We start from the raw sequence: 27,616 nt of genomic DNA, 5'->3' as shown, positions 1-27,616 counted from the left end.
GCACATCACTTTGGTGACTGCCTGAAGATTGGCTCAGAGGGACACAAGAGTAGAAGTCATATTATGTGCTGAATTGAGTTCCCCAAAATTTACGTGTTAAAGTCCAAATGCCCAATACCTCATAATGTGACTGTATTAGGAGACAGTCTTTAAAGAGGCAATTAAGTCAAAGTGAGGTCATTAGGGTGGGTCCTGATTCAATAGGACTAGCGTCCTCATAAGAAGAGGGGATCAGGACACAGACACACACACAGGGAAGACCACATGAAGACACAGGGTGAAGACAGCCGTCTACAGAGTAAGGAGAGAGGTGTCGGAAGAAACCAACCCTGCTGACACTTTCGCCTTCGACATCTAGTCTCCAGATTTGTGAGAAAATCGATTTCTGTACTTCAAGTCACCTGGACGGTGGCACTCTGTTACGGCAGCCCTGGCAAACGAACACCAGAGGGCTGTCCAGTTAAGAGCCCATAGCTGGGTGCGGTGGCTCACGCCTGTAATCCCAGCATTTCGGGAGCCTGAGGCAGGTGGATCACGAGGTCAGGAGTTTGAGACCAGCTTGGTAGTGAAACCCTGTCTCTACTAAAAATACAAAAATTAGCTGGGCATAGCAGTGCGTTCCTGTAGTCCCAGCTACTTGAAAGGCTAAGGCAGGAGAATCACTTGAACCCAGGAGGCACAGGTTGTGGTGAGCCAAGATCACACCACTGCACTCCAGCCTGGGCAACAGAGTGAGACTCCGTATAAAAAAAAATATTAATAATAATAAAAATAAGAAAAAAGAGCCTACTGAAGGGGCTGGGCTGGGGGAAAGATGAGGGTAGCTCTTTCCGGAGGAGAGAAAAAGGAGATGGACTCCAGCAAGAGCGTAAAGTTCGATCTACAGAACTCTGCAATGGGCTAAGGTGAGGAGGATGGAAGGACTGAGGAAGATGCCCAGGTTTCTAACCTGTGCAAAGAGGTGATAGTGGGGACCTTCACTGAGGTGGGAGAGACGAGGGAGAAATAGGAGTGGGAAGGGAAGGGAGACACCTGATCACAACCTCCATGGATTTCCATGCTTCCTATGACAACTGAGATAACTTTGGCTGCCCCCCAAAATAAAAAAATTAACCCAACATAAGGGTTTTTCTTTTTTTAATTAATAGATTTTATTTTTGAGAATATTTTTAGATTCACCAAAAAATTAAGCAGAAAGTATGAGAATTCTCTTTTTTAAATCTTACATTTTTATTTTTATTTTGGAGACAGGGTCTCAGTTCTACCACCCAAGCTGGAGTGCCATGGCACAGTCACAGCTTACTGCAGCCTCAACCTCCCAGGCTCAAGTGATCCTCCCCTCTCAGCCTTCTGAGTAGCTGGGACTACAGGGGTGTGCCCCCATATCTGGCTAATTTTTAAATTTTTGTAGAGACAGGAAGCCCAATAGGATGCCCAGGATGGCCTTGAACTCCTGGGCTCAAGCAATCCACCCACATCAGCTTCCCAAAGTGCTGGGATTACAGAAGTGAGCCACTGCACTCAGCCAAGAATTCTCACATGTGCCTCTCCTTGGCATGATTTCCCTTATTATTCCAACATAAATTTTTAAAAATTATTTTTTAATTGGCAAATAAAATTCTGTATATTTATGGTGTACAACATGATGTTTTCATATGTGTACACATTGTGCAATAGCTAAATCAAGCTAATTAACAATCTATTACCTCCCATACTTATCATTTATTTGCAGGGAAAACACTTAAAATCTACCCTCTTAGCAATTTTTAAGTATACAATACATTGTTATTAACTGTCATCATCATGTTGTACAACAGGTCTCTTGAATTTATTCCTCTTGTTTAACTGAAATTTTGTAACCTTGTCTGCCGCTTCCCCTCCCACCCCCATCCCCGGTAACCACGTTGTACTCTCAGCTTCTGAGTTCAACTTTTTAAGATTTCACATATAAGTGAGATCATACAGTAGTTGTGTTTCTGTCCAACATAAATTTTAAAGCCAAAGGAAATTGTTAGAGTCAAAACCTACGTATTTCTCCCTGTTTCTCCTCAACATAGAGAGATGGCACCCATGTGGGGAAGCTTGGCAGTGATGCAGCAAGCAAGGACAACTGGCCCTACTTCCCCCTTCAACGCCCCCCAACTTCCCACCTCCCCTTTTACAGAACTAGATTTACTTTCCTTCACTCTGTGGCAAACACCTTCCTATTTATGCCTCAAGGCTTGGCTCAAGTGTCATCTCCCTGAAGTCTGTCCTGACCGCTCCTATTGGGCCAATAATACCCTGAGAAGCCCCCGGGTTATCACCTCCTGTCACAGAGGGAGGGAGATGTTCTTCATGAGTCTGTCCTCGCCCCTACCCACCCATGACACTTAACTCACAGGAGGGTGGGGAGCCTGGCTTATTCCTAGTGCCCAGCACAGTGCTCGGCTGTAGTAAACCCCCATAAATATTTTTTCAACTGAACAGAAAATGATGGGTGCCACTAAAAAAGAAAAAAAAAAAAAAAACAAGGAAGGAAGGAAGAAAATGCTCTGGGAATTTAGGACTTCAGAAACTCAAAGGCAGTTGGCAAGACTGCCTGCTAATTGCAGATCGCAGCCTACCCGGGAAAAGGAGTCATGTGGCTTATTGCAGGAGAAGGTACTTAGAGGCTGAAAGCTGCTAGCAACAGGAGCAGCTGTTTGCGGTGAGCTGTTGTCTAACATGTCAGTGAGTGAGGCCCTGGGTATGTGCCAAGTGCTGAAGGGAAAACAGATCATCATCTGTGCGGATGGCCCAAATCCCTGACCCTCCATTAGCGTGACCTATTGTGTGAATGTAATTTGACATGTAATCTATAGACTTTTGGGTTGAATTTGATTTTGTCCACCTGGTAAATGAGTGTTGGTTCAATGATCTGTCTTCTCCCTGGAGGTAGTAAATTTCATTTAAGAGGTGACTGGGTCTTATTAAGCTGCGTGAATTCTTGTAGCTCCTACAGAAGAGGATATTACATATCCCTTGTCATATATTTGTTGTGTTCGACAAATAGGTTCTGCTGGAGGTTTTGCCATGAACTGGCTGTGTGACTTTGGAGAAATCATGTAACTTCTCTAGACCTCCAGGGGGTGGGTAAGGTGCAGGGAGAGCCTGGAAACAAAGCAAAGAGCCTTGAACATTTCCTTCCACATTCTGTGATCTGAAACCTTCCTTGCTGCTGGTGTCCAGAACAGGATTGATGCTCATCAGATGAGGGCCTCCCTGCGGGCTTCCTTCCTTTCTACAGGCATGTACCACGGTTTATTGTATAAACCGTGGTGGGGGAGCTTTTCCTTACAAAGATCACCGATGCACAGAAAAGAGCACTTATAGTTCATATACAAATAGAAGAGCCAGTTAATATAGCTGCTATTTTTTATTGGAGAAGTATGACTGGTTCAAGTTGTTTAATTTTAAAATATAAATAATAGAATGTATAAAGCTATTGAATATTCTTTAATTCCATTTTTTTTTTTTTGAGATAGAGTTTCACTCTTGTTGCCCAGGCTGGAGTGCAATGGCGCGATCTCCACCTCCAGGGTTCAAGTGATTCTCCTGCCTCAACCTCCTGAGTAGCTGGGATTAATGGCATGCACCACCATGCCCGGCTAATTTTTTGTGTTTAGTAGAGATGGGCTTTCACTATGTTGGTCAGGCTGGTCTCGAACTCCTGACCTCAGGTGATCCACCTGCCTTGGCCTCTCAAAGTACTGGGATTACAGACATGCACCACTGCTTTAATTCCATATTATAAAGTCAGTTAGTGAGTTGGAGGAGAGTGGCACCAGCGAGCTGCACATAATTAAAAAAATTTAAAAATAGGCCGGGCGCGGCGGCTCATGCCTGTAATCCCAGCACTTTGGGAGGCCAAAGTGGGTGGATCACTTGAGGCCAGGAGTTTGTGACCAGCCTGGCCAATGTGGCAAAACCCCGTCTTTACTAAAAATACAAAAATTAGCCAGGTGTGTTGGTGTGTGCCTGTAATCCCAGCTACTTGGAAGGCTGAGGCAGGAGAATCGCTTGAACCCGGGAGGCGGAGGTTGCAGTGAGCTGAGATTGCGCCATTCACTCCAGTCTGGGCAACAGAGCAAGACTCTGTCTCAAAAAATAACTAAATAAAATAAAGTCAGTTAGTTAGTGGATAAAAGGAGAGGGAGGGAAGAAAGAGGGAACGGAAAAGGAAAGAGAGGAATGATAAGCAGAGGATTTCAGAGGAATACGGATATACAGAAAGAAAAGGGAGTGAAGCGAAGAGAGGGAGGAGAGATGGGGAGAGGAAAATAGGGGAGCAGAGAGAAGTGGAAGGAGAAAGAGATTAATATCAGGGAGATAGAAAACAACAGAGTCTAAAATGCCCTGACAAGGTTGGGCATGGTGGCTCACGCCTGTAGTCCCAGCACTTTGGGAGGCTGAGGCAGGAGGATTGCCTGAGCACAGGACTTCAAGACCAGCCTGGGCAACATGGTGAAACCCTGTCTCCACAAAAGATACAAAAATTAGTTGGACATGGTGGTGCACTGCATTCGGTCACTATTTCATCTACTTTCAGAGAATGTGCAATCACTGTGGGCTGTGCTGGCTGGAAAAGACTTCATCATTAAGAGGCACTTGACTTGAAGTTAGGAGGAGTTTTGGAAGAACTGAGAGGTTTCTCCAGGAATGAGCATGGTTAATAAAGGGGTAGGGGAAGCACGATGGTAAGAAGATTGTGTAGATCATAAAAAAAAAAATGGGAAATTTGGTTGACAAGGCACAGTAATAGGAGTTCATTAGTGGCCTGGAGTGTATATTTGATCCTATGCACAGCGAGGAGCCATAGTGTGGTTGAAAAAAATGTAGGTACCTTTGAGTAAGAGTCATTGGGGAAAATAAGTCAGTGCCTACATGAGGACTGGGTTTATCAACAATACACTCATACCAAGGGGGCACGTTAGGAAACCATTACAGTAAAGTGCTTAGGCTTTAAAATCAGATAGACCTTGATTTGAACCCTGGGTTCTGTCACTCTAGAGCTGGGTGTCATTGAACAAGGCTCAAATTCTCAAAGTTTGATTTCTTAATCCATAACATGAGGATAATGGCACTTACTTTTCAGAATGGTTCTAGTATGAAATGGGTCAGGGTGAAAGCCCAGTACCTGAAAAGCGTTATGTGCTCAGTCAGCGTTAGTCCTCCCTTTCCTTCTGCTTTAAGTGAAGGCAGACTCTTGAGGAAATCATTTGTTGACTGATCGGTTCAACAAGCAAACAAAGAGAAGAAAACAAGGGCAGGTGATGCCATGGGCCAAAGCTGAGATGTGAGTACTTTTGGGGAGTGGTGATGAACTTGAGATGACAGTGGGGTGCACAAGTAGAATTATCCTGTAGGCATTTGGAAATATGACATTAGAGGGAAACCAGGCTAAAGCTGTAGATTCTAGGGCCCTTAGTATAAAAGTGATAGTTGACACTGTACAATGACTAGCTTTAGGATCGAAAGAGTGTTGAAAAGCCACTGAGCCTTGGAAGGTTCCCTTAAGTAGGGCTGGAGAAGGAAGACTGAGGAGCTATACTTTGTGCAAGGAAATAATCAGGCAAGTATATGGTATCAAAACTACGAGAAGACTTTCCAGGAAAAAGTCATTATGCCAAATGTTAAAGAGAAGTAATAAAGGACAACCCTGAAGAGAAGCCACTGGACCAATGCTGACCTCAAAGAGTGAGTCTCAGATAATTCCAGGGAGTGGCAGGACAATGACTCCTCAGGAGTGCTGGAGAGTGGGCACAGGTACCTGGGAAGAGTTGAGCCAGAGGACCACAAAGGCAACTTCCAACCGGGCATCAGTGTCCACCACCTAGAAGGCAAACATCAGTTAGGCTGGGAGAAAGGGAAGGAGCTGGTGAAAAAATAGGCAGAAACTGACAGAAAGGGGGAGGAAAGATATTTAAGAAGGAGGCACCAGTATTAAGAGAAGGTAATATGGAGAGATGGCTACATGTTTGAGAGAGAAAGAATGGTAGAGAATATTAGACTGCAGGGTGGTAGGACCTCAGAACTCAAAATTTAGAAGAATTATTTCTTTTTCTTTTTCTTTACTTTCCTTCTTCTCCTCTTCCCCCTCCTCCTCCCCCTCCCCCTCCTTCCCCTCCTCCTCCTCCTCTCCCTCCGCCTCCTCGAGACGGGATCTCACTCTGTCATCCAGTGGCACCATCTCAGCTTACTGTAGCCTCAAGCTCCCCAGGCTCAGGTGATCCTCTCACCTCAGTCTGCCTAGTATCTGGGACTACTGGTGTGCACCATCATTTCTGGCTCATTTTTGTATTTTTTGTAGAGACAGGCTTTGGCCATGTTGCCCAGGCTGGTCTCACACTCCTGGGCTCAAGCAATCCTCCCACCTCGGCCTCCCAAAGTGTTGGTATTACAGGTGTGAGCCACCATGTCTGGTCTCAGAAGCATTATTTCTAGAAATAGGAAAGAAACTTTTATCTAGACTTTAAAAGAAGTATTACTTGTGGAGAGAAGAATGGTACTTACTCCTCTGAAGACTAGGGAATAAAAACTTAATTTGAGGAGAGCCTCCCAGTTGGCCCCTTCCTTCTCAGAAGAGTGGGGGAGGATGGATAGATGTGTTTAAAGGCTTAGGAAGGGGGGCCCTCCTTTGGGGAACACAGCAGAATAGCCCAGGCACAGAAGAAACAGGGGAGCTAGAGAACATCTACTGAGGAATGGCCAGGAGGCTGAGGACAGTTAAAGAAACCAAGGTTATTTTACTGGGAGAAGAGAGGGGTCTACACAGCATTCAATGGTTGACTTTAAATATGTGAAGAGCTGACATGCAGAAGTAGACATCTGTGAAAACAGAAGTTGCCAGTGATGGAAGTTGCAGGAAGGCAGAGTCCATGTGAACATAAGACAGAATTTTTTCACACTTATTGAGTAGAGGGGTGAGTGGTTCTCCCATGGGTAGTGTCCAGGAGATATGGGACAGTGCCTTGCTTAGGATGCTGCAGGCAGAAATGGGCATCAGAAAAGAGTTAGACTTTGGTGATTCTTAGGTGAAATGTACAGCTGAATCTATAGGCATGTAACAAATTTAGTGTAAAGACTTCAGGGCTGGAAGGGGCCCGAAAGGTGATGTAATATAACAATCCTTTGACTCTTGAGCGCCCTCTGTGAGAGGCTCACCAAGTGATCAAGGACTGTAAAATATAGCCAAACTGAGCCTGAATCCACTAGTAGCCATGGGGGCAATGGGTTTCTAGTTACTCCTTATCTGGTTTGAGAACAAATCTGTGCACCTCCCAGATAATTCACTCTCAAGGTGGCCCCAGCGAAACTTTCAAGATAGCCCTTCTCAATGAACCAGGAAATAGGTATGAAATATTGATGAATCTTGCAAATAATTTTGAGTTGCTCGTCACTTTTTTTTATTACTTGTAACCCTCACGTTAAAAAAGAAATTCTGGGTTATTATTCATATTTCAAAGTAATCCTTCCCTTTACAAAATAATTCAGCTCGGGATACTTTTAAAGAACAAATTCCAGTGATGAGTTTAAAATGTACTCAGTTTTTCTCCCTACCCATGGCAAAAAGCTCTTTGCACACAACTTTGCAAGAACTCATTGTGACACACAAAGTGAATTTCACTGGTATTTTAACATAACAAATGCTTTGCTTAATTTCCAGCACATAGGCGGTCAATGGTCAGCGTGGGTCCATCCAAAAGGAGGTGTAGCATAGGGCATCTAATTTCATCCATAATATCAAGATCTGCACTAGTCAGTTTACCCAGAGGAGAGAGGTAGAAAACAGAAATGTTCTTAGTGGCACTGGGTGAAAAGTCCTATTGAGGTTACTGCTACTGTTTGCTTGCTGTGGCCTTTGGAGGGGGGGTGATTTAACCTCTCTGAGCCTCAGTTTCTTCATGTGTAAATAAGGAATCCTCACATGGCTATTCTGAGGATTAAAGAGAATGTCTACAAAGCAACACACAGACACACACAAACACACACACACACAGACACCCACACACACAGTCTGACACATAGTAAGAAATCTCCCTGCTGCCTCCACAGGGCTGACTTTGCTTTACTTCCCAGCAAGCATACCCAAGGGTTGTTTTTTGTTTTTGTTTCATTTTTGTTTTTGTTTTGAGACAGAGTTTCTCTGGGTCACCCAGGCAGATTGCAGTGGTGCAGTCTCGGCTCACTGCAACATCCTCCTCCTGGGTTCAAGCGATTCTCCTGCCCCAGCCTCCCAAGTAGCTGGGACTACAGGCCTGTGCCACCATGCCTGGCTAATTTTTTTCTTTTTTTCTTTTTTTTTTTGGTATTTTTAGAAGAGATGGGGTTTCACCATGTTGGCCAGGCTGGCCTCGAACTACTGACCTCAAATGATCCTCCCATGTCGGCCTCCCAAAAATGCTGAGATTACAGGTGTGAGCCACTGTGCCTGTTTTGTTTTTGAGACAGTCTCACCCTGTCACCCCAGCTGGAGTGCAGTGGCGAGACCAAAGCTCACTGCAGCCTCGACCTCCTGGGCTCAATTAATCCTCGTGCCTCAGCCTGCCTAGCAGCTGGGACTACAGGTATGCACCACTGCACCCAGCTAGTTTGTTTCTTTCTTTTTTTTTTAATTTTTAGTAGAGACAATATCTCACTGTGTTGCCCAAGCTGCTCTCAAATACCTGACCTCTAGTGATCCTCCCATCTCAGCCTCCCAAAGCACTGAGATTATAGATGTGAGCCATCGTGTCTAGCCCCAAGGATTGCTAATGCTGTTTGACACATGGCAAAGCCAAGCCAAAACTAAAACTGCGGCCAGAACAAAACCTGGCTTCTCTACCCTGGTTGCAGCCTGCCAAGCAAGCTCACCATCTCCTCTGGTGAGGCATTCTAATAAGTAGCAGTAAAAGAAAAGGGGACGCTGATTTTGAGACAGCATAAAGTTACAAGAGCTATGGGAGATGGATAAACTCCAAACACACAGCCCCTCCCTCAAGTCCTACTGATGCCCTAGATCTAGTTCCTAAGGGAGAAAGCTGATTAAGTGGGAGGTCTGACTGCAAGGTGGGGTCATGAAAAGGGTGGGCTTTAGACTCACATGGCCTCTCTCAGCTTCCAAGAAACCCCCAACTACTACCACCATCATCATCTTCTTCACTAGGTTAAGTGGCAGTTTCACAATCTTACATAAAAGTGAACAAAAGCCTCTTTTAACTACATGCTCACCAGAATGGCTAAAATGAAAGATAAGTGAAATAAAAATACTAAGTATTGGGGACCATGTGGTGCTAACACTGGTAGAAGTGTAAATTGGTCTAACCAACTGTAGAAAACTGCTTGGTAGAACCTACTAAGGCTAATATTTGTATCTATGACATAGCAATTGCACTCCTAGGCATATACTGAATAGAAATTTGTATTATGGTCACCAAAAGACAAGCTAGAACTGTGCTGTCCAATAGAGTAGCCCTAGCCATATTAGCTACTTACATTTAAATTAATTACAATTTTAGAAAATTAAAAATTCAGTTCCCCAGTCACACCTGTCACATTTCAAGTGCTCAAAAGTCACACGTCACTAATGGCTACCATGTTGGATGGCACGGATATAGAACATTATCATCGCAGGAAGTTCTATTGGACACTGTTCTAGCATATCGTAGTGGTGCTATTCACAACAGCCTAAAACTAGAAACAATCCAAATACCTATAAACAGCAGAATGGATACATTGATTGTGTATTTTCACACCGTGGAACACTCTAAAATAACTGAAATGAGCGACCTACAACTACACGCAGCCATATGGATAAATCTCACGAACGAATGAAGCAGGTGCACAAGAGTGCAATCTATATGATTCCATTTAGATAATGTTCCCAAACAGGCAAAACTAACCTGTGCTGTTAGAAGCCAGGACAGTGGTTACCCTTAGTGGCTCCAGGTAGTAGTGACAAGAAGGGAGATGGGGTACTTTCCAGGGACTGATAATGTTCTGTTTCTTCATGTGGGTGTTGGTAGCATAGAAGGGTTCCGTTTATAAAGATAGAGCAAGCCGAAGCTTGGGGTTTTCTGGATGTATCTCCCATTCCAATAAGAAGTTTACTAATGACCCCTTTTGAAAACCTCAGCTGTTATTAATCTGTTCCTTACAATCTAGGTGGAGTGAGGTGGGGGCTTATTTTCAACAAAGCTAACGTGCTTTAGAGATCAGTGCCCCCTCCCCCTGACGCCTCCCCAGGACTCCCTGCAGAGACCTCCCCATGTCCCCTAAGTCCCACCCAGGACGTCCTACGTCCGCGACCTTCAGGACTGCTGGCTCTTGCAGTTTGGGCTCTCACCCGCAGAGTCGGCTAGGCTCTCCCGGGGCTCGCCGGGGCACTCCCGGCCCAGCTGGCTCTGACCGCCCGGGCCCGCCTGGGAAGCAGCGGTCGGCCCCCGGGCGCCCCGCCCCGTGGCACCTGCGCTGCCCCTGGCAGTTCGAAAGGATTCTTTCCTCTAGAGCGCAGCCAGACTGAGGCTGAGCACTGAACTCTCTCCAGTCGCGGACAAATCACAGTCCTTCCAGGGCTCGGGCCCCTGGAGTTGGGAGGAGGTGCCCGGGAAGTCCCCACTGGCGTCCTGAACCAGAAAGCGAGGAACTGCGCGGCTGCGACTGGGGCCTTGGACCTCCCGGTCTCCCGCACGTGCCAGTTTCCAGGAAAGCGCCCGCCCACCCGGCCCCACCCTGGCAGACGCGCGGCCCCAAGTCACCCGGGCGGTGCCCGCGGGCCCGAGAGAAGCCCCGCGGAGAGGCGCCGGGTTTCCCCTCCTTACCCTTTCCTTCCTGCAGCTGTGGGCTAGAGAGGACTCGTGCCTCCGCCAGGAAACGTCCTTTCACCTTCCCCTTCTGTCGAATGTCCCAGATGCAGCCGAAGTCAAAGCCCTGCAGACCCTGCCGGGCGCCACCTGTCCCAGGTTTACCCGCAATGGCTCTGCCAGATCTCCGTGGTGACGCGCGCCCGCAGAGCTGGGGTTTTCGGTCCTTGTGCTGTCCAGGTCCCCGCCTCCCCGCCCCTGTCCCCACTCCCTCACCCCGGGGAACTGCGAGTGCCTCGAGGGCGGAATAGCGTCCTAGACATCTTCCTGGAACATCAACGCAATATCCTAGGTATTGAGCTTGATCATCTTATTTAACTTCCAAAGCCAAAATGATTGATACATGAAGATTTACTACATAAACATTCACTGAGTTGTATACTTAACTATTTGCATGTTTTACTGTAGGAACAACAACAAAAAAAGGTGCTACAAGCATACCCATTTTATAGAGGAAGAAACTGAGGTTCAGGGCACTTCTAATTTACTCAAGGTTTCCACTGCTGTGGTGCTGCTGAGAATAGAATGGACTCAGTCTGACTTCAGAGTTCATCCTCTTAACTCCTCAAGATCAGGCTCTACAGGAAAATAGGTTTTAGCCATCTAAAACCTGTCCCACTTCTTCCACCAGTGGTGCCAACCCACCCTGAGCTTAGTGGGTGGGGAGGGGTTACACACTCATCCAAGGGAACCCAAGAGGGTTGAACCTGAAGTGACCTCTGGTATCATATGGTTTACCCTTCTCTCCACCATAGATCTCAAAAACCACAGCCCAGAGGAACAACTTACTTGGCCTGTTCCAAGTCTAATGGGTAGATTTTGATTCCTCCTGGCTCACAGGACAATTTAATGAAGCAGCAGTTCATCCTGTCAGGGGGAACTTTTCCCCTGGAGAGGGAGCCCAAGGAAGAGGTAGCTGCGTTGGCCAAGGATTTTCAACCTCCGATGGATGAACCCCAGCAATGAGCAGTAGGGAAATCCTCCAATGAAATGATGGGAGCTATTTATGCCTGGAGACTGCAGGCTCCGGAGCAGGATAGAGAGCAGGCTGGTCTAGGCTGGCTTCAAGTATCTCAGGACACGCAAACTTGCGGAAGCCAATCCACAGAACCAGTTCTGTTTCCTCTGTGAGGATCACAAGTCACTTTTCCAGAACAAGAGGGAATGCAGAGTGAAGGAAGACCAACACAAGGCAAGAGGAAGCCCAGGAAGGAAAGTGGGTGTGTGGTGCTGGGAGCACTGAGAGGCCAAGGCCCAGCAGGATAGGGGACTGGATTGGAGGCAAAGTAGTTGCTTACTTAGGAAACCCCCAGTGGAGCAAGCGCAGCTATTCCTAGAGACTTCAGTTCCTAGAGTGAAGGTGCTGAAATGCCACCTGGGGAGTGAGCTTTCACAGGGTGCTGGCCCAGGTCTTGCTGACTTTCCATTCCCTGCACCTAGTGAATGTAGGGGAAGTCAAATTGGGTCCCAGATGTGGGTCCTGGGTTTCTTACACATCCTAGTTTTCCCCAGGCCCCAAACTTTGTGTCCTGGGGTCAAGGTCTTTACCAAGATCTTAGCCTTCTATCCTAGGTATTGAGCTGTAGGATGAGGTGCAACATTGTGGGGAGGGATGTCCTTAGGCAGTATCACAGGGTACAGAAGAGGTGGGACCTTCTGCTGGGTTGGAAATGGGTTGCCAAGTGTCCTGACTAGGCCCAGGGAAGCCAAGATTCCAGTTCCACTTTTCCCTCCAGGCCAGCAGCCAAGGCCACAGCTCAACAGCACCTGGGCAATTCAGGCAGCAGGAACCAGGGAAGAGGTGCTGAAGGGGCCCAGAGGGCATCTCACAGCCCTCCTGGCCCCATGAGCTCCTACTGTGGTACTTGTCCCTGAGGGAAAAGATGCCATCCTGGCCCTCCACATCTCTCCTGCGGAGGGAGAGAGACAAATAAATCTTTGCATGACACCATGTTATGATATTGGAAAGTACCTAAGACTCTGATGGCACAAATGTGAGAGTGATTACCTCCACTTAGGTGGTTCAGGAAGGAAGCTTGGCCTTGAAGGAGAGGCAAAAGTTCACCAGAAAAATGGGGGTGGAAGGGCATTCCAGCTGGACAGGAGGGCATGTGCAGAGACATGGTGGCTGAGACAGCAAAGCACTATTGGAATGACATCCTTTTGTCATTCAGGCATTGACTTAAATGTAATCTTAACAGGCTTTCCCCACCGCCTACTTGAAAAGACCTCCACTCCCAGCGTTTGGTTCTATTTCCTTTTTAGAATTCATCTACTGTTTTTGCATTTGTTTATTGTCTCACCCTCCCACCACCCACACCTGCACACCTGAAAATAAAATCCACCAGTCTAGGGACACTTTTTTTTCACCGTTCCCAGCAACTCAACAGTACAAGTGAATACATAGTAGGTGCTCAGTATACCTAGTTGAATGGATAAATGAATGAATGAATGAATGAGTCTGCAGCTGCAGGCTGTGAGAAGCAAGTAAGGAGCCAAGAATTCCCTCTCCAGCCCTTTGCCTAAGCAATCCATGGGAAGGTAATGGCTCCAGAAGAGGGATCACGGTAGGGAAGGGGATTGGGGCATCACGGTGGTGGGAGGCTGTGTGCCAGTTTGGGGGTGGCGTGAAAGAGGAGGGACGCGGCTGCGAGTTGCTGCGGGACCTGCAGTCTAGTGCACTGGCTCACGCTCGGCTCCGGGGTCTTTCTGCCGCCTAAGAGGCGAGGGGAGGGAAGATCTTCGTCCCCCAAGTGCCGCTTCTCTAGCCTCCCGCTAGGCCCTTTCGGATGTGTCCAAGTCGCATCCTGGGCGGTCAGAGGGCTTCGGAGGGCTCCCTTGCCTGCCTGCCTGCCTGCCTCCCTCCCTCCCCTCCTCCTTTTTCCTCCTCCTCCTCGCGTCTCTCCAGCTCCTCAGCCGGTCGGCCCCGCCACAGCCTAGCAGCCCCACCCCCTCCTGTAAGGGTGAAATTGCTAAACTTGTAGCAATAATGACCCAGCATTCAGGCCGCCGACTCCCGCTGAACGTCTCAGCGCCCCGGCCGGCCCGGCCTAATCAGCGCTCCCCTCCCTGCTGCCCGCCCAGCCCCCGTCCCTCTGGCCGCCCCCTCCCCCAGCTCACAAAAAGTGGGGAACAAAACCCCCGCACATTTCTCCGTCCCTCTGTTGAGCAGACTGCTGCACAAAGCCCCCGCTCTGAGAAGCAATGGGGAGCTCGGGGGGGACGTCAATCCGACGCTCTGGGGTTTTTGTTCGCGCAGGGGACCTCGCCTTCCTACCACACCTTTTGTTCGGGACTCCAATAAAAAGCTATTCTTTCCGCACCTTCCCGGCCCGGAGCCGCCTTTCAGCGAGGCCCGGCCCCACAATGGCGCGGCGCTCTGAGGCCTCCCCATTCACCCGCCTTGGCACGCTCACAATCGGCCGTGTGGCAGCACAGGCCTCGCACAGGCATTCTCCGCAAGTGACAAGGAGCCGCATAAAGCCGGGGCCGCCGGGGGAGAAGGGAGGGCGGCCAAGGGGGAGAGCTCGGCCGCGGTGGGGCGCAGCGCAGCACCCCCAGGCGCGTTGGTAGCCCTGGCTGCAGCCGGGGAAGAGGCTGCTTTCGCGCCGCCAACAGCTGGGCCTGGGGGCGAGGCTTCCTTTTCCCTGGCGACCCTCGAGGTGGGGCAGATTACAAGACTTGACCGAACGCAGGTCTATACAGCTAGTCCAAGCATCTGGGTAAAACTTAGGGGCAACTGCAAAGCCAGGGACTTCAAATGGCCCTGAGCCTTCGACCTGTCCAGCCCGCAAAAGTAAACAGAAATTAATGAACAAAGCCATGAAGAGACCAGACTTACAGCCTGGGGCCTGGCTCATGGGAGACCAGGCCTGCAATCGCCCACGGAGGATGGCTTTCCCCCTCGCACCTTTTCCTCCCTTTCTGGCCCTATTTAAAGGATTCCTCTCCACTCTTGGGGGCTAAACAAATTCTGTAGCCGGCCAATGATCTGAAAATATTGCACCTTGTTTATTGACTCCTGTAGTGTGTGGCAGCGGGTGTGTACACGGCGTGTGGTTATAGTTATATAGATAGATAGATAACATGTGCTGAATACAGAATACGAAACAGAAAGGAAACCCGGTAACACCTCCGGTGGGCCACCAGGTTTCGAGTTTGTTCAGCCTTCCCCCACCCCCAACTTTTGATCTCATTCGGCTGGTCTTCCTCGAAGAATCCTGCGTCCCCCGACAATCCGGAGATCTGGACAGAGGTATCTGCTGCGGAGGGGAGACAGCTGGGAAACGAAATCGACTGTGCTATGGCGCTCCAGGCCCGCAAAGGGGGCAGAGAATCGGTAGGGCCTGGAATTTCTCAAGCCACGACTCCCATTTTTCTCTCCTTCATGCTTTTAATTTGTTATGTCCTTGGGCTCCCCGCCAATGCTTCGCGGAGGCCGCGGAAAGGCAGAGGGAGAGAAGCCCTTCTCACTTTGGAAGAATCAAGCGCGGCCAGGGTCCTAGCCGCCTGCACTCCCCTCGCTGCCAGGGTCGGGGCCATCGTCCCCGCCGGCGCCCAGCCCGCGTTTCTGCCTCAGAGACAGTCCTGGCGACCGGACCCAGTCATCCTCCTTGCCCCTGAGCCCCCTTCCCCAGGCCTCGAGTGAGCTGCGATCCGAAGCCCGGAGGAGCGAGACGTATATATATATTTTTTTAACGAGGGGACCTGACCTTTAGGTCAGGCCCTTCTCGAGCTTCAGTCCCGCGGCGCCAGGCTTCGCTGGGGTGCCTGCCGCGTGACTCGCCCCGTCCCTACCAGGCCCGGATGCCCTGCAAGGTGCCCTGAGCGCACGCGGCCCCGGCTGCAGCACCCTGGTGCAACGGCTGTGCGCCGCCGCCGCTGCCGAAGCCTCCTAGGTTGCTCACGTTCACAAAGGGACCGCCTCCGGCCGCGCTGCAGGCGGGCTGCATGGCAGTGGTCGCCGCGGAGGTCCCGCCGCCGCCGCCGCCTCCGCCCGCCGGGTACGCACAGCCATAGCTGCCGCTGTAGGCCGCGGCGGCCGCGGCGGCGGCAGCGGCTGCGGCGGCGGCTGCGGCCGAGTTCCCATAGCCATAGGCGGGGAAGCTGTTGTAGGAGTAGGCGCTGGCGCCCACGCTGTAGGGCGCGCCGTAGGCCTGCGCGCTGGGCGTGACGCACGGCTTGCCGTCCCGCACCAGCACCGGGACCGCCACGCGGCGGGGCGGCGGCGGGGGCGCGTGTGCGCCCAGCTCCAGAGACTTGTCCTGCCGCTGTCTCTTGCACTTGTACCTGCGATTCTGGAACCAGATTTTCACCTGCGTGGACGTGAGCTTCAGGCTGCTGGCGAGGTGCTCGCGCTCGGGTGCCGACAGGTACCGCTGCTGCTTGAACCTGCGTTCCAGCTCGAAGACCTGGGCTTGCGAGAAGAGGACCCGGGGCTTCCGGCGGCTGCGTGGCTTCGGCCTCTCGCTCTCCTCCGCTGCCTTGCAGTCTCCGGCCGCCTCTAGAGACTTCTTCAGCTGGCAGCTTTCTGCGGAAGAAGCAAACAACAGCGTCCTTAGCTGTTCCCAGCCGCACCGCGGCTCCTGTCCTGGAGCACCGTGACCCCTTTTGGCGGCTGAGCAGAGCGTGCGGTAGTAAATGGCTGGACTTTTGGGAACGTTTGTGGCTCCTGGCGCTGTGGGACCCTGCGACAGCCCCAGTACCGAAAGAACGCCCTTAGCAGGCGGAGGCGCGTTTCCTGGAGAGGGGTAGTTAGTGCGTGTTTATTTGGATCTTGAGCATCTGCGAGAGAAGAGATTACTCTGTATTAAATGTGCGGCTCGACGTGCTAATGACTATTTTCAGGATGAAGGCTTGCAGCTACCTAATAACTACAGTATTTGCAAACTCGTTTGCCTTCTACTCCACCAAGGATAACTGAAGGTGTGAGGCGTGTTGGTATGAGTGGGCCGGTGGGCATGGGTTGAGCGAAAATCTGTTCCGAGTGTAACGCTTGTGCATGGCCCAGGGACGTGTGTGTGTGGCTTATAAAAGACTACATGCAAATGTGATGACAATGTCCGTGTGTCCTCTGAAAATGAAGTTTGATTGACTAGTTATAGACAGTTTCATGCCGATTTTAGGCTCTGGAAACTATGAGAGCATAGGCCTTGGCCTCTGCCACATCAAACCGCCTCTTGGGGAAAGACTGAGATTCTGTCCTCTTAAATATGCTTCCTTGGGGACTTTATTTGATTATCCCATCTCCCTATCAATTTACTTCCCGTCCAATGTGAGCAGCCAAGATCTCGGACTCAAGTTCGGCGCGTTTTCTATTCGGCCCGCAGCCTGGGACACAAAGCAAAACGTTACGGATTTTCAAAAAAGGCCGGCGCCTTAGGGATGTGAGAGCTATGGTCGCGCGGAATAGACAGTGTTCCCATGCACTTTTCGATCATCTCCTCTCTCTCTACCGGGTGCCACGGGTTCAAGGACGCTGAGTTCCAAGCAGAGAAGGGAGGAAACCACCCAACTGGCATCCACCAAAGTTCCTGCCCCCTGCGGATAAGAGAGACACAGGCTGCTTGGGCTGTCTTTTTGGAGAAGAAGGGGTGGCTGCCCTGGGCTAAGAGAACTCATCTCACCCTAGAGGGAAAACGAAAAAGGTCCAGGCTCCTGCCCTTTTTGGGGGAAGAACCTTTTGGAGGGGTGGAGGTGAGGAAGAGCAAAAATACTGCCAGTTATGAGGACCCAGGCGCTGAGCCCACGTCGCCTCTCAGCATCAGGGCAGTAGTAACCACCTTCCCTTCCCTCATTTCCCCCTTTGGGGAGGAGTAGTTGTCAGGGTCACCTCGTCCTTGTCTCTCCGCCCCATCTCCCTCGCAGGTACCTGCGCTTTGTGGAGCTGTTCGCGACCAGGGCGGAGGCATGGCCCCAGCCAAAGGGTAAAGGGGTGGGCAGCCGCTCTGGCAAGGTTTGTGGGCTGTTTGTGTGCTCTCTGCCATTGCTCCAGGTGTGCGGGTGCGTTTTCTTTCCCCCTCTACTCACTTTGGCTCCGGTCCCTCACGACCTCGGGCTCCTCTTCATGTTCCTTGGGCCCGCTGCACGAGTCTCGCAGGACCGTGTGGACATAGCCCTGGGGACACAACCCTGAATCCCCGTGGCCGTCGGCTGCGGCTAGTGAGTTCAAATAGGACAATTTATCGCCCTCTTCTTCCTCGTCCTCCTCCCCTCCGTCAGAAAATTGCGTCCCCTCAGCTGCGGCCAGCATGCAGGGTGCAGAGTGGAAGTGGTGCTCCAAGTCCGCCTGCAAGTGCGCACCATGGAAGTGCTGCTGCTGCTGCTCCAGATTCAAAATGTCTTTGACTGAGAAAGGGGTGGAGGTGACCGGGCTTGGTAACATCATCAGGGCCACTTAATTGTCTAGTCCAAATAATAAATCCCGGCGGGGGCGGGGAGGCAGCGCGGCGGCTCCAGCTCTCCTCCTGGACTCCGCCGCTGCTGCAGAGTCGGGCTTTTGACAGACGCGGTCCTACTCCAGTCTAAATCGCCTCCATTGGCCGGGACCTGGGGGTCTGGGTTTTGTTACAGCCACTGCAGGGAGTGGGGCCGGGGCTCCGAAGCCTCTGTCCGGGAGACTTGCGTCACGTCGGAGGGCGGGGCCGGCGCCCCAGCCTCCCTCCCCATAGGTTCCGGCTCATGTGGGCCACGCCCCCTGCTCTTGCGGAGTGGGATGTTGCGGCTCTACCAGAAATAGACAAGGACTAGTATAGAGTCCTGAAGTCCGAGATGCTGCTGGCGAGGCTGCACTGATCCGGTTCCTGAACCGTTGATTCCCGCGTGGCTGCACCTTCCCGACCTAGGCCAGTTCTGGGAGGCTTGCTGTCCACGAACAACGCCAGGGAAGGATGCCCCTGGGGTGTGCTTTTTTCAGCTGCTGCGCGGGGCAGGAAAACTTCCTGGCGGGTAAATACCGGGCGCTGGATCCACGAGGAGACGGAGTGTTTTATCTGTCTATGGGTGGGCGACATGTCCGTTTTAAACTTGTTGCCGTTGCTCAAGCTTTCTCTCCACTTGGAACACGTTTCTGACCCTTAGCCTCCACAAGTGGAAAATGTTCTCCGAGGAAGAGCGCCTAGATCGTCTAGCCGGAAGTCCCCTCTTTCAGCCTCTGAACTTGCAACTTGTGTTAGCAAGACATGCGTGTCACTTATCACTCCCCACTTAATTCTATAGCTGTAGGTGCCTGCCTGGTCGCCCCAGTTAGACTGTAAGCTCCACGAGGGCAGGGTCCTGGGGTTGCTTTTGCCCTTGTATCCCTGGCAGCAGGTGCACGGAGCAGTATGTGAAAGGAAGATAGAGTTATGACTAAACTTTGGTATTCGACAGCTCTTGCTTGGCCTAGTCAATGTGTGATCTTGGGCATTTCTAAGTTTGTTTCCTCGTCTATAAAACGAAGGCAGTAATACCGTTTTTGGTTGTTGCTAGGGTTGAATGAGGCAAAACACGCCAGCATCTTAGTGCAGGGCCTCACGCGTGTTAAGCGCTCAGTACGTGTCAACTACTGCTTTTCTGTATGGGAGGTCAAGCAGTGTTTGTTGACTGCATTGGTGGTGCGTGGCTGGAGTGTGGCACACTGGGTGGCTTCTTACGGTTTCGAGAGCAGGATCTGTCCTCACAAGGGAGGTGACCCAGCCTTGGCGGCCTTCTTTTCCGCCTATTGAAATCAGGATCCTGAATGTAGGCCTTGCCTCTCCGACAGGCTTTTACTTTTTCTCTACCTACACGCCTTCTGGTACCTTCATGAGGCCCTGGTTGTTTTCTGGGGGAGTCTATGCAGTTCCCCACAGATTCTGGAAACTCCGCGCTGGTAGGGACCATCTTCTTCCACAACAGGCATTTGCTCTCTACCAGGCCTAGCCCAGTGAGGAGCAGCGGGCGCCGCTTTGAGGGCCGTAGAAAGACCCGTGTGCAGCGCTGGCCTTAAAAATTAGGGAACGGTTCCAGCTCAACCGTGGCTCTCCTCATCCGGCCTCAGCTACTCCAAGCAATTTTTTGGCCGTCAGGATGGCGGAGCTGGAAGAGACCCGTCTCACTTGGAAGGGGCGGGTGAAAGGTGCAGGGACGGTGGACATTGCCTCCGAGCGGCATAAGACACCGGCTGGGAGTGGGTACGAGGGTGGAGGGCTGCCACGCGGGTCCTGCAACGGCGACAGGAGTGGGTGCTCAAGGTTGAAGGGAGAGACAGCCTGTCGGGACGGGGGAAAGGCGGCGCTCTGCAGAAGGGAGGGGAAATGTTGTGGAGAGGCAGCCCCTGGGTCCGCCCGGGGAGCTGGGATGCCGCGCGGGCCACGTGCGCCCGGGAGTACTGAGGTGGCGGCTGCCCGCAGGCAGTGGGGAGATACCCTCTGTGGGCAGGGTCTTGCGCCGGAACCGCCATTCCTCAGCCACAGGGGCGCCCGGTGTCTTTCTGTTTTAAATCCTGAAACTATTGACGCCCCAGGCGCAGACCGGTGTCTACAAACCAGGCGGTGAGTCTGCAGAGGGAGGAATGTGCCTGGTTTTGCTGTGGATCCCGAGCGCTCGGGCGCAAAGATTCCGAGGTGGGGGCGGAGGGGTGCAAGGCACTGCGGGATGGCGGACCTTGAGTGTGTGTGCATAACGGTGGCCGCCGAGCATACAAGCAGGAAGCTGAGCTCCAGCCTCACTTCCCCAACCCACCTCCGGGGCAAAACTGTCTCAGGGGAAATGTTTCTGCTCTCTTCTAGTCCGCAGTTTTCTTCTCAGGTGATTTCATGATTCTGGAAAAAGAAAAGGAGAAAGGCTATCGAAACAATCTCTCTCTCCCCAGTTTCCAACCGAAGCCTGCATTTCTCCTTGTTACACTCCCTTGCTTCTTAGCCTCGCTTCGCTCCTAGGCCTTACATAAATCTAGCCCCAACAATCCAGGTCTTAAAACTGCCACCAGGACAAAGCGCCCCTCTAGCGCCTGATCGCCGATACACGCCCACAGACGCGCTGCTGCCGCCGGAGCCCACCAGGGCGCCTCTGTCAGCTCACGCAGGGGGCTGTCTCCTCCCTACCAGCAGGCCCACGGGTGCTTTTACCCCAAATCCCGCCGCCCCAGCCGCCCCCCGGCCAGGTACCTTGCGCCAGGCCTAAGCGGTTGTCTTTTGAGGACCCTGGGCAGGTTGCTCCTCAGTAGGCCACTAGGGCCTGTGAGGACTCCCAGGCGAAGGGGCCTGTCGGGTGGGGCCTAGGCCTTATCGCCGCTTCCTTTCCCCATCCCCAGCCCAGCGCAGTGCTGTTCCAGCCTGCGGAAAACCTCTATCTGCTACTGCATCCCTGAGATTGATCTGAGTTTTATGCCCAGAGCAGGGGTTTGGGTTGTCTCCAGCTACCTCCTCAGTATTGTTCAGACTCCCTTGGTCTGGTTGCCCAGTGGCCGTGCTTCCCCGCAGGGATCCCTGCCGGGCCAGTCTCATCTAGGTGGCCTCCTTTTCCCGCGCGCGCAGCCTGTACCCGCGACAGCCTCGGGCCTGAAAGGAGAACTCCAGAGCGGTAGTTGTATAGCAGCAGTCGCTCCGCAGTAGTCTCTTATCAGAGAGTGGGATCTGGTTCCAACGCCTATCCAGTTACGATCGCCTTCTGGGGCATTTGCCTTCTCTTGTCTGAAAAGGAGATCTTTGAAATCCTCGAGCTGTGCTCTACTAATAATACGTTTTCGTTCCAGACACTTTAGCTAATTACTGTCAGATAAAGTAAGGATGGCTGCATCCATGGAAGCGTTTGATTTTGTTTTAATCGAGTGTATCTGCCTTCCTACGCTTTCATCACCTCATACATTTATACAAGCCCTCTACCCCACCCTATGATTAAAGATCATCAGTAAACGGTGGTAAAGTCCTTGAAGGGGAAGTGCTGTATAGAGACATAAACGTCTGTACCTTTTTTTTTTTTAAGGAACCACATGCTAGCCATTACAATAAATGCATTATCAAATGAAAAATGTGACAATTTTTTGAAAACTGTAAAGTGTTCTCATAACTGTTATTGTCTACACAAACATTGCTTAATGTACATATAAATATAGGCAGATAATAGATAATTTTAGTTGTAAATGCCACTGCTTATCCCGTTATCTCTCAGCTATTCAAATAGTCATTTAATTATGTAACAAAGGCCACAAACAAGTTGAAAGTTATTGTGGCTTTCTAATCAAAATGTAACAATGTAACACCACAATCAGAAGTGATTTTTCTATTAAAGCATGAAAAATCATCCTGTGATGAACTCAGCCAAAACATTTCAGGGAAATCTATTTTTTTTTTTTATTGCTCTTCTAGAAGTTTCATTTTCAATGTCAACTTACGAGATCGAGAGAGACCCACTAAATGGGTTTTTGTTAATTTGTTGGTGGTAATGGTGGTGGTGGTGGGGGGGTGTGTGTGTGTATGCGCAAGTGTGCTTTGCTTTGGTTTTTTGTTAAGGAATGTTAGAAAGCTACCCATTTTTTAAAAAGCAATTCAGAAGTAATAGCATTTTAATTACGAGATGGGTGAATACATTTTGTGCTCTCAAAGAAATGTCAACTGCGTTGGTGAGTCCTAGAAGGCATTAAACTGGTCTAATTTCTTGGGAGGTTTTTTCTTGTTGAAGGAATTTCATAAAAAGAGATTTTGAAATGCTATTTTAAGCATTTAGTTTGTTTTGCATGTGTTTGTAGGAATGCCAAATTTTCCTAGATTTTATTTGGAATTGAGTTTTCTAAATTAACCAGTATTTCTCTTTCCTGGGAGAAAATTAGTCCAAATACAGTAATTTGTATTGTTCTTTGTAAATTGCAGGTCCTTGCTGAGAATGTGACTTTCGATTTCTCAGGGAAAGGGCTTCACAGCTATCTTTGTGGATCTGCCCCTCCAAAAATTTTAAAGATAAAAATGTAAATTACACTTTCTTTACCAAAACCAGTTCTGTTAATAAAACATGTCGAACAGACTGTATCTTTGTTGAATGAAAATCAATTCAATACTTTTTCAAACAAAAAACACCTAAATAAAGGACTCCTGTATACAGACATTTATTTGTACTGTTTGTGTGCGCTATTTGGGCGTGCAGTGAGCAGTTTTAACTTGAGGATTAAATTGGAATTCTGAATGCATTCCTTTTTTGTTGTTGTTGCTAGCGTGCGTTTAACTTTCCGTAGCGAAGTTTCAATGTGTATAAACTTTTAAAATTGTAATCTGACTTCAGAAGAGCAGCTGCAGTCTTCGGCAAATTAATTCATTTGAACCAGAGCGACTGCCTGCTTCGTGCGGATTCTGATTTTTAGTAGAGGGGGAATAGAGAGAGAAATGTGGTTATCGCGTTCCAAGAAGCAAGAGAGATTCTTCGTGTTTCTTCCAGCGCTATCTACTCGAAACTGTCTGCTCTCAACAGTAAACCGGCTCCGTGGGATCTCAGCCTCCTAGGACATAGAAAGCTTCCTCCAAATCTCCCTGGGGGTCACGTTGGCACAAATACCTTCAAACCGTCTGAGAACGAAAAAGACTTTTCTCACTTGGAAAGAAACGTTTACTGCAGTCTTGTTTAAGTAACATGTTTAAGTAACGTCTTATCTGGCCTTCTCCGCGTCCAGCCCGGAGGTCCGGGTCTTCGGTCGGCACTGGGAGAATGATCCCCAAGGTTCGGCTAGACCTTCGCTGCGTCAGCGGACTGCCGGGTCTGCGGGCCTAGCCCCCCTATTGCCCTTGGCCCTGAAGCTGCAGGGACGCCCAGCCATCACCACTGCCCCGGCGCAGTTCCGGCTCGGCTCGCCTGACCCTGCAGAGATTTGGGGGTCGGGTGGGACCGTGGGCTGCTGGCCTTGCTCAGAATCAGCCAGGGAACAGTACCGAGGGCAGAGGCACCGGACTGGTGCGGCGCGCCAGGACGCATGCCACAGGGGTCAGAAGGAGTGGCGCGCCCTAGGAACCAGGTCCAGCCTCTGGACCTCGCAGCCTCGCAGGCATGTCAGGTCGGAGGTCTCCAGTTCGGTAGCTCCAGGTTGCAACGACTGTAAGGGCTCCGGGCCTCATTGTGCCCTGCCCGCCACTGGCGCCGCGTCTCCAAGCCAGTGCACTTAGGGCCTAGCAGTGCTGGGCTTTTTCCTAGGGCATCTTTCTCCATCCGCCTGCCAAGGGCCCGGGGCCCTAGCGAAGAGGGCTAGAGTGACTTGGTCGGCCTGCACAAGGTGCACCTTTGTCCTTGAACCTGCCTCTAGGTTCTCGAACTCCCCTCCACCTCTCCGCGCTCCTATCAACCAGAGGCAAAGACCTTCTTACCTCTTGAGGTTCGCCACATCCAGAGGCCGGGCAGAGCCTCTGAGTCGGGGATCCTAAAACGCGCGCGCTCTTCCGCCTGCAGTCCTCCTCTCCCTCACTGCTAGTCTTTTACCCCTCCTAGCCCCTTGGTCTTTGACGGAGCCCATTTTACTTTCCCACCCCTTTTCCTTTATGCCCTTCCCCCACTTCCTTTCTTTCTCACCTCCTCCCCCATCTCCTCAGTTTCCTTTCTCACTGTTTCCACTCCTCCCCACCTGTTTCCCTCCTACCTATTTTCTCACTCTTCCCCTCATCTTGTTTAATTCCCCCCTTTTCCCTACCTTCTTACCCCCTCCACTCTGATGCTCTCAGGTTTTTTGATCGTGGCCCCTGCAGATGTTTGATGTGAAGGGAATCAGGGCAGCACAGGAGGGCTTCGGCGAGGTGGGGTGAGACTAACTGAGCAAGACCTCACTCCTGAGCCCCACATTCCTTCCCCCATCCCACCCCTCTGCTTCTGACCCTCAGGGCTGCTCAGGAGAATGCCCGTGCACCCCTTTGCTTGTGAAAGGGAAGCTACTCTGTGCCCTGCTCCAATTGGTAAGACCTCTCCCACCTCCCAAGCCCCCACTCCCCGGTAGCCTCAGCAGCGGGCCCTAGCTGGTCTGTGGGGCTCCAGGTGGCAGGCTTGGCTGCCCTGCCCATGGAAATCCCCACTCCAGGCAGATCCTGAGGAGCCTCCATTTCCTTCTATTGTGGCAGTCTGAAGAGAACCAGAGCAGAGCTGGAGGTGACCATGAGGCCTGGGCCCCAGGCATAGCTGAGAGTAGATGGGGGCTCCCAGACCAGGAATGCCTGCCCCTACTGCACCACACACAAGTGAGAGCAAACTGACCTTCCTTTCTTTCCCAACAGCCCCACTTTAGACTGGGGGTTGTATTGTCTTGAGATCACCCCAACTGGAAGGTGTCTCAGAGATCGCCTTAAAATGCAGGGACCAAATCTAAGAGAAAAGAGTGGGGTCCCTGGCTTCTCACACCAGCCAAGGACTGAGCACTCTAGCTGCTCTGGGTCCACCAATAATCTCCTACCTTTTCCCTAACTGGGGCCAGTGGGGGGCACTGAGTCACTGGCCTCCTGAGAGGAGACTAAGTCTCATGCATTCTCCCCTGGGAGCTGGGCTCCCCAGATGCGTGGCAGGCAACCAGCCAGCCACCCTCTACCCTTTACCTTCCAGCTGCAACCATAGTTTTGAGATTGGTGGCAGTTTCATCTCCTGAGAAATATAGGTTTCCTTCCAGTAGGTGGATAGAGACATGATACAGATATTTCTACAGACTTGCCTTTCTCCTTGAATGAAGAGGAAAGTGCTTTCCTGTGTGAACACATTAGTGAGTGCACATGTGGATGGGCATGGGGAAGAAGGCACTCAGGACTGCCCATAAATGTAGACTCCACATTAGGGCTCTGCTGTTTCAGATCATGTGGTCATTAACACAGGGCTGGCCAACGCTCATTCTAAATTCTCTCCCTCCTTTCCTCTCTCCCCCAACAATAATGTGAATTACTGGTAGTGACATGAGATTTGGAGAGAAATGTTTATATGATCCAAGATGAAAATTAAGTTCCATGACTATCAGATGCACTATTTCTATAAGGCAATTTATGGGATCATTATAATTAGTCTTGTACAAAGTGGTTCCATAAGGGCCTGTCTAAGCTGTAGTCAGAGAAGAGGGAATAGATGTTATTACCAGAGTTGTAATGACTCTGTGTGTTGTTGAAAGTAATAAAACTACATTGAAATATTCTGAAATTTAGACTTTTAAAAACTCCATGTGTCATGCCCTCCACATTAGTATAGTAGAAGGGTGGCCCGTGTGTATATATATGTATGTATTGTGCCCCCACATGAGGGAGCATGTACACAGGCAGATGTGAATATCTTATACCTCCCACAACTGGTAAGTCAGTAAGCATGCATGTGAGTGGCTGTAGACAGGTCTCCTGAGCATTCATGTGCAAGGGTTGCCCTGGTGACACCCTCCTCTGCAAGGAGACTCCATAGGTGAGGAGGTTGGGTTTGGGATGGGGCCCAGGGAGATGTTGCTTTCTCTAAGTCATAATCATACCTCATGCCTCTGTCTTGGGCTGGAGCACTGGCCCTGTAGTCCACCAGATCTAGATGTGGAGTCCTGCTGTTTTTGTAGTCTTGTGACTTTGAGCCAGTCCTTCAACCTCGTTAAATGGCAGTTTTCTCACTTACAAAAGAAGATAATAATGGTGTGGACTTTTTAAGCCTGCCTTTAGCATTAAGAAAAGCACTTACAAAGAGTTCCGCACCTATGCGAGGAGAAACGGTTCTTGCGGTGGCGGCTGGGGCTGAGCAGAGATCTGCGGAGAGTGGGGTTCCCAGGCGCTCTCTTTTCCCACTTACAGAAGCATTATTTAATTGTCCATCAAATTTTGTGTTTTTTGGGGTCTTCAAACAAGGAGACTAATTCTCTTAATCATTAGTTTTAGGAAATATTCTCAGAATGACCAGCAGCCTCCTCTCAGCCTCCCCATTCCCCCAGTAGACACTCCCCACCCTCTGAAGCTAAAGCAGCCGCAAACAAAACCCGCACTCCAACCCAGCTTCCCATTCCCACAAATGCATCATTTTTAGCTGCTGTAAACAAATCCCTGAGGTCCCATGTCATTGTTATCGTGTTGAGATAAAGATCTGACCAATTAGCGTCCCTGCTGGAATGCAAATAAATCAGCTGCTGGGGACCTGCCCTGGCGGTAGGTGTCCCTCTCTCACCCAGGCCTCGTCCTGCACTGAACTGTGCCCTCTCTCCTTTTCCCTCTGCGGTGGGTGAGAGCATCTGGTCATTGGATTTGCCTGGTTTCTTATCTCTCCGCTTGGCCCCACACCTGCTGTGTGATTTTAGGCAAGTCACTTACCCTCTCTGAGCCTGTTTCCTTTCCATAAAGGAGTTAATGGTGACTACCTTTTAGGGTTGGTAGTGAGCGGCTGTAACAGTAGAAATAATACAGCTGACAACAATAACATTAGCAATCCCATCACCAATGACCATATGGACAGTACCAGCTACTGTTCATGGCTTCTCTACAAGCACCAATGGGCTCAGAGGTAAAGAGCCTCCCCTCCCCACCCAGCTCCCACATAAACTGGCAGACCATGGTCAAGAGACTTCTACTGTGCTGGGAGAGTTCGCTGTCTCATTGGGTATGAAGATCCCAGAACATCGCCAGGCTGCTGTAAACTCTTGCTAAGTGTCCGCCATTGTTACTGCTTCTGCTTCTTGCAGCAGCTCTTGTCTTTGGCCCTATTAATATAACCATTTCAGAGGAGGGAACTGAGGCTCAGAAGGGTGAGGTAAATTGCCCAAGGTTGTTAAAATTCCTTGCCTTGAACACTCAGCTTCCTCTCTTCCCCCTTCTGCTTCCCCTGCGCCGCGCAGG

At 50.5% G+C, this 27,616-nt stretch overlaps 2 protein-coding genes across 2 annotated transcripts in view; one reads left to right on the top strand and one right to left on the bottom strand.

Annotated features, from left to right (window-relative positions):
* Positions 1-27,616, top strand: part of GOT1 (glutamic-oxaloacetic transaminase 1) — a 211,124-nt gene that overhangs the window by 58,774 nt on the left and 124,734 nt on the right. The gene's annotated exons all lie outside the window — the stretch shown is intronic.
* Positions 14,739-18,477, bottom strand: NKX2-3 (NK2 homeobox 3). The gene is made up of 2 exons (XM_050805724.1): positions 17,892-18,477; positions 14,739-16,392 (listed from the first exon to the last, which is right to left on the bottom strand). Exons 1-2 carry the CDS (start codon positions 18,247-18,249, stop codon positions 15,656-15,658), a joined length of 1,095 nt encoding a protein of 364 aa, XP_050661681.1. The 5' UTR covers positions 18,250-18,477; the 3' UTR covers positions 14,739-15,655.

This window comes from Macaca thibetana, chromosome 9 (genome assembly GCF_024542745.1).
Source record: "Macaca thibetana thibetana isolate TM-01 chromosome 9, ASM2454274v1, whole genome shotgun sequence".
Lineage (NCBI taxonomy): Eukaryota > Metazoa > Chordata > Mammalia > Primates > Cercopithecidae > Macaca > Macaca thibetana.
This window is presented reverse-complemented; position numbering and strand designations above follow the sequence as displayed.

Bases quoted from the DNA above. Each gene is read 5' to 3' on its own strand.
- NKX2-3 (XM_050805724.1), bottom strand. From the start codon at position 18,249: ATGATGTTACCAAGCCCGGTCACCTCCACCCCTTTCTCAGTCAAAGAC. The intron at 16,393-17,891 runs GTGAGTAGAGGG...CTTCTTCCGCAG, and splicing joins CGTGAGGGACCGGAGCCAAA to AAAGCTGCCAGCTGAAGAAG.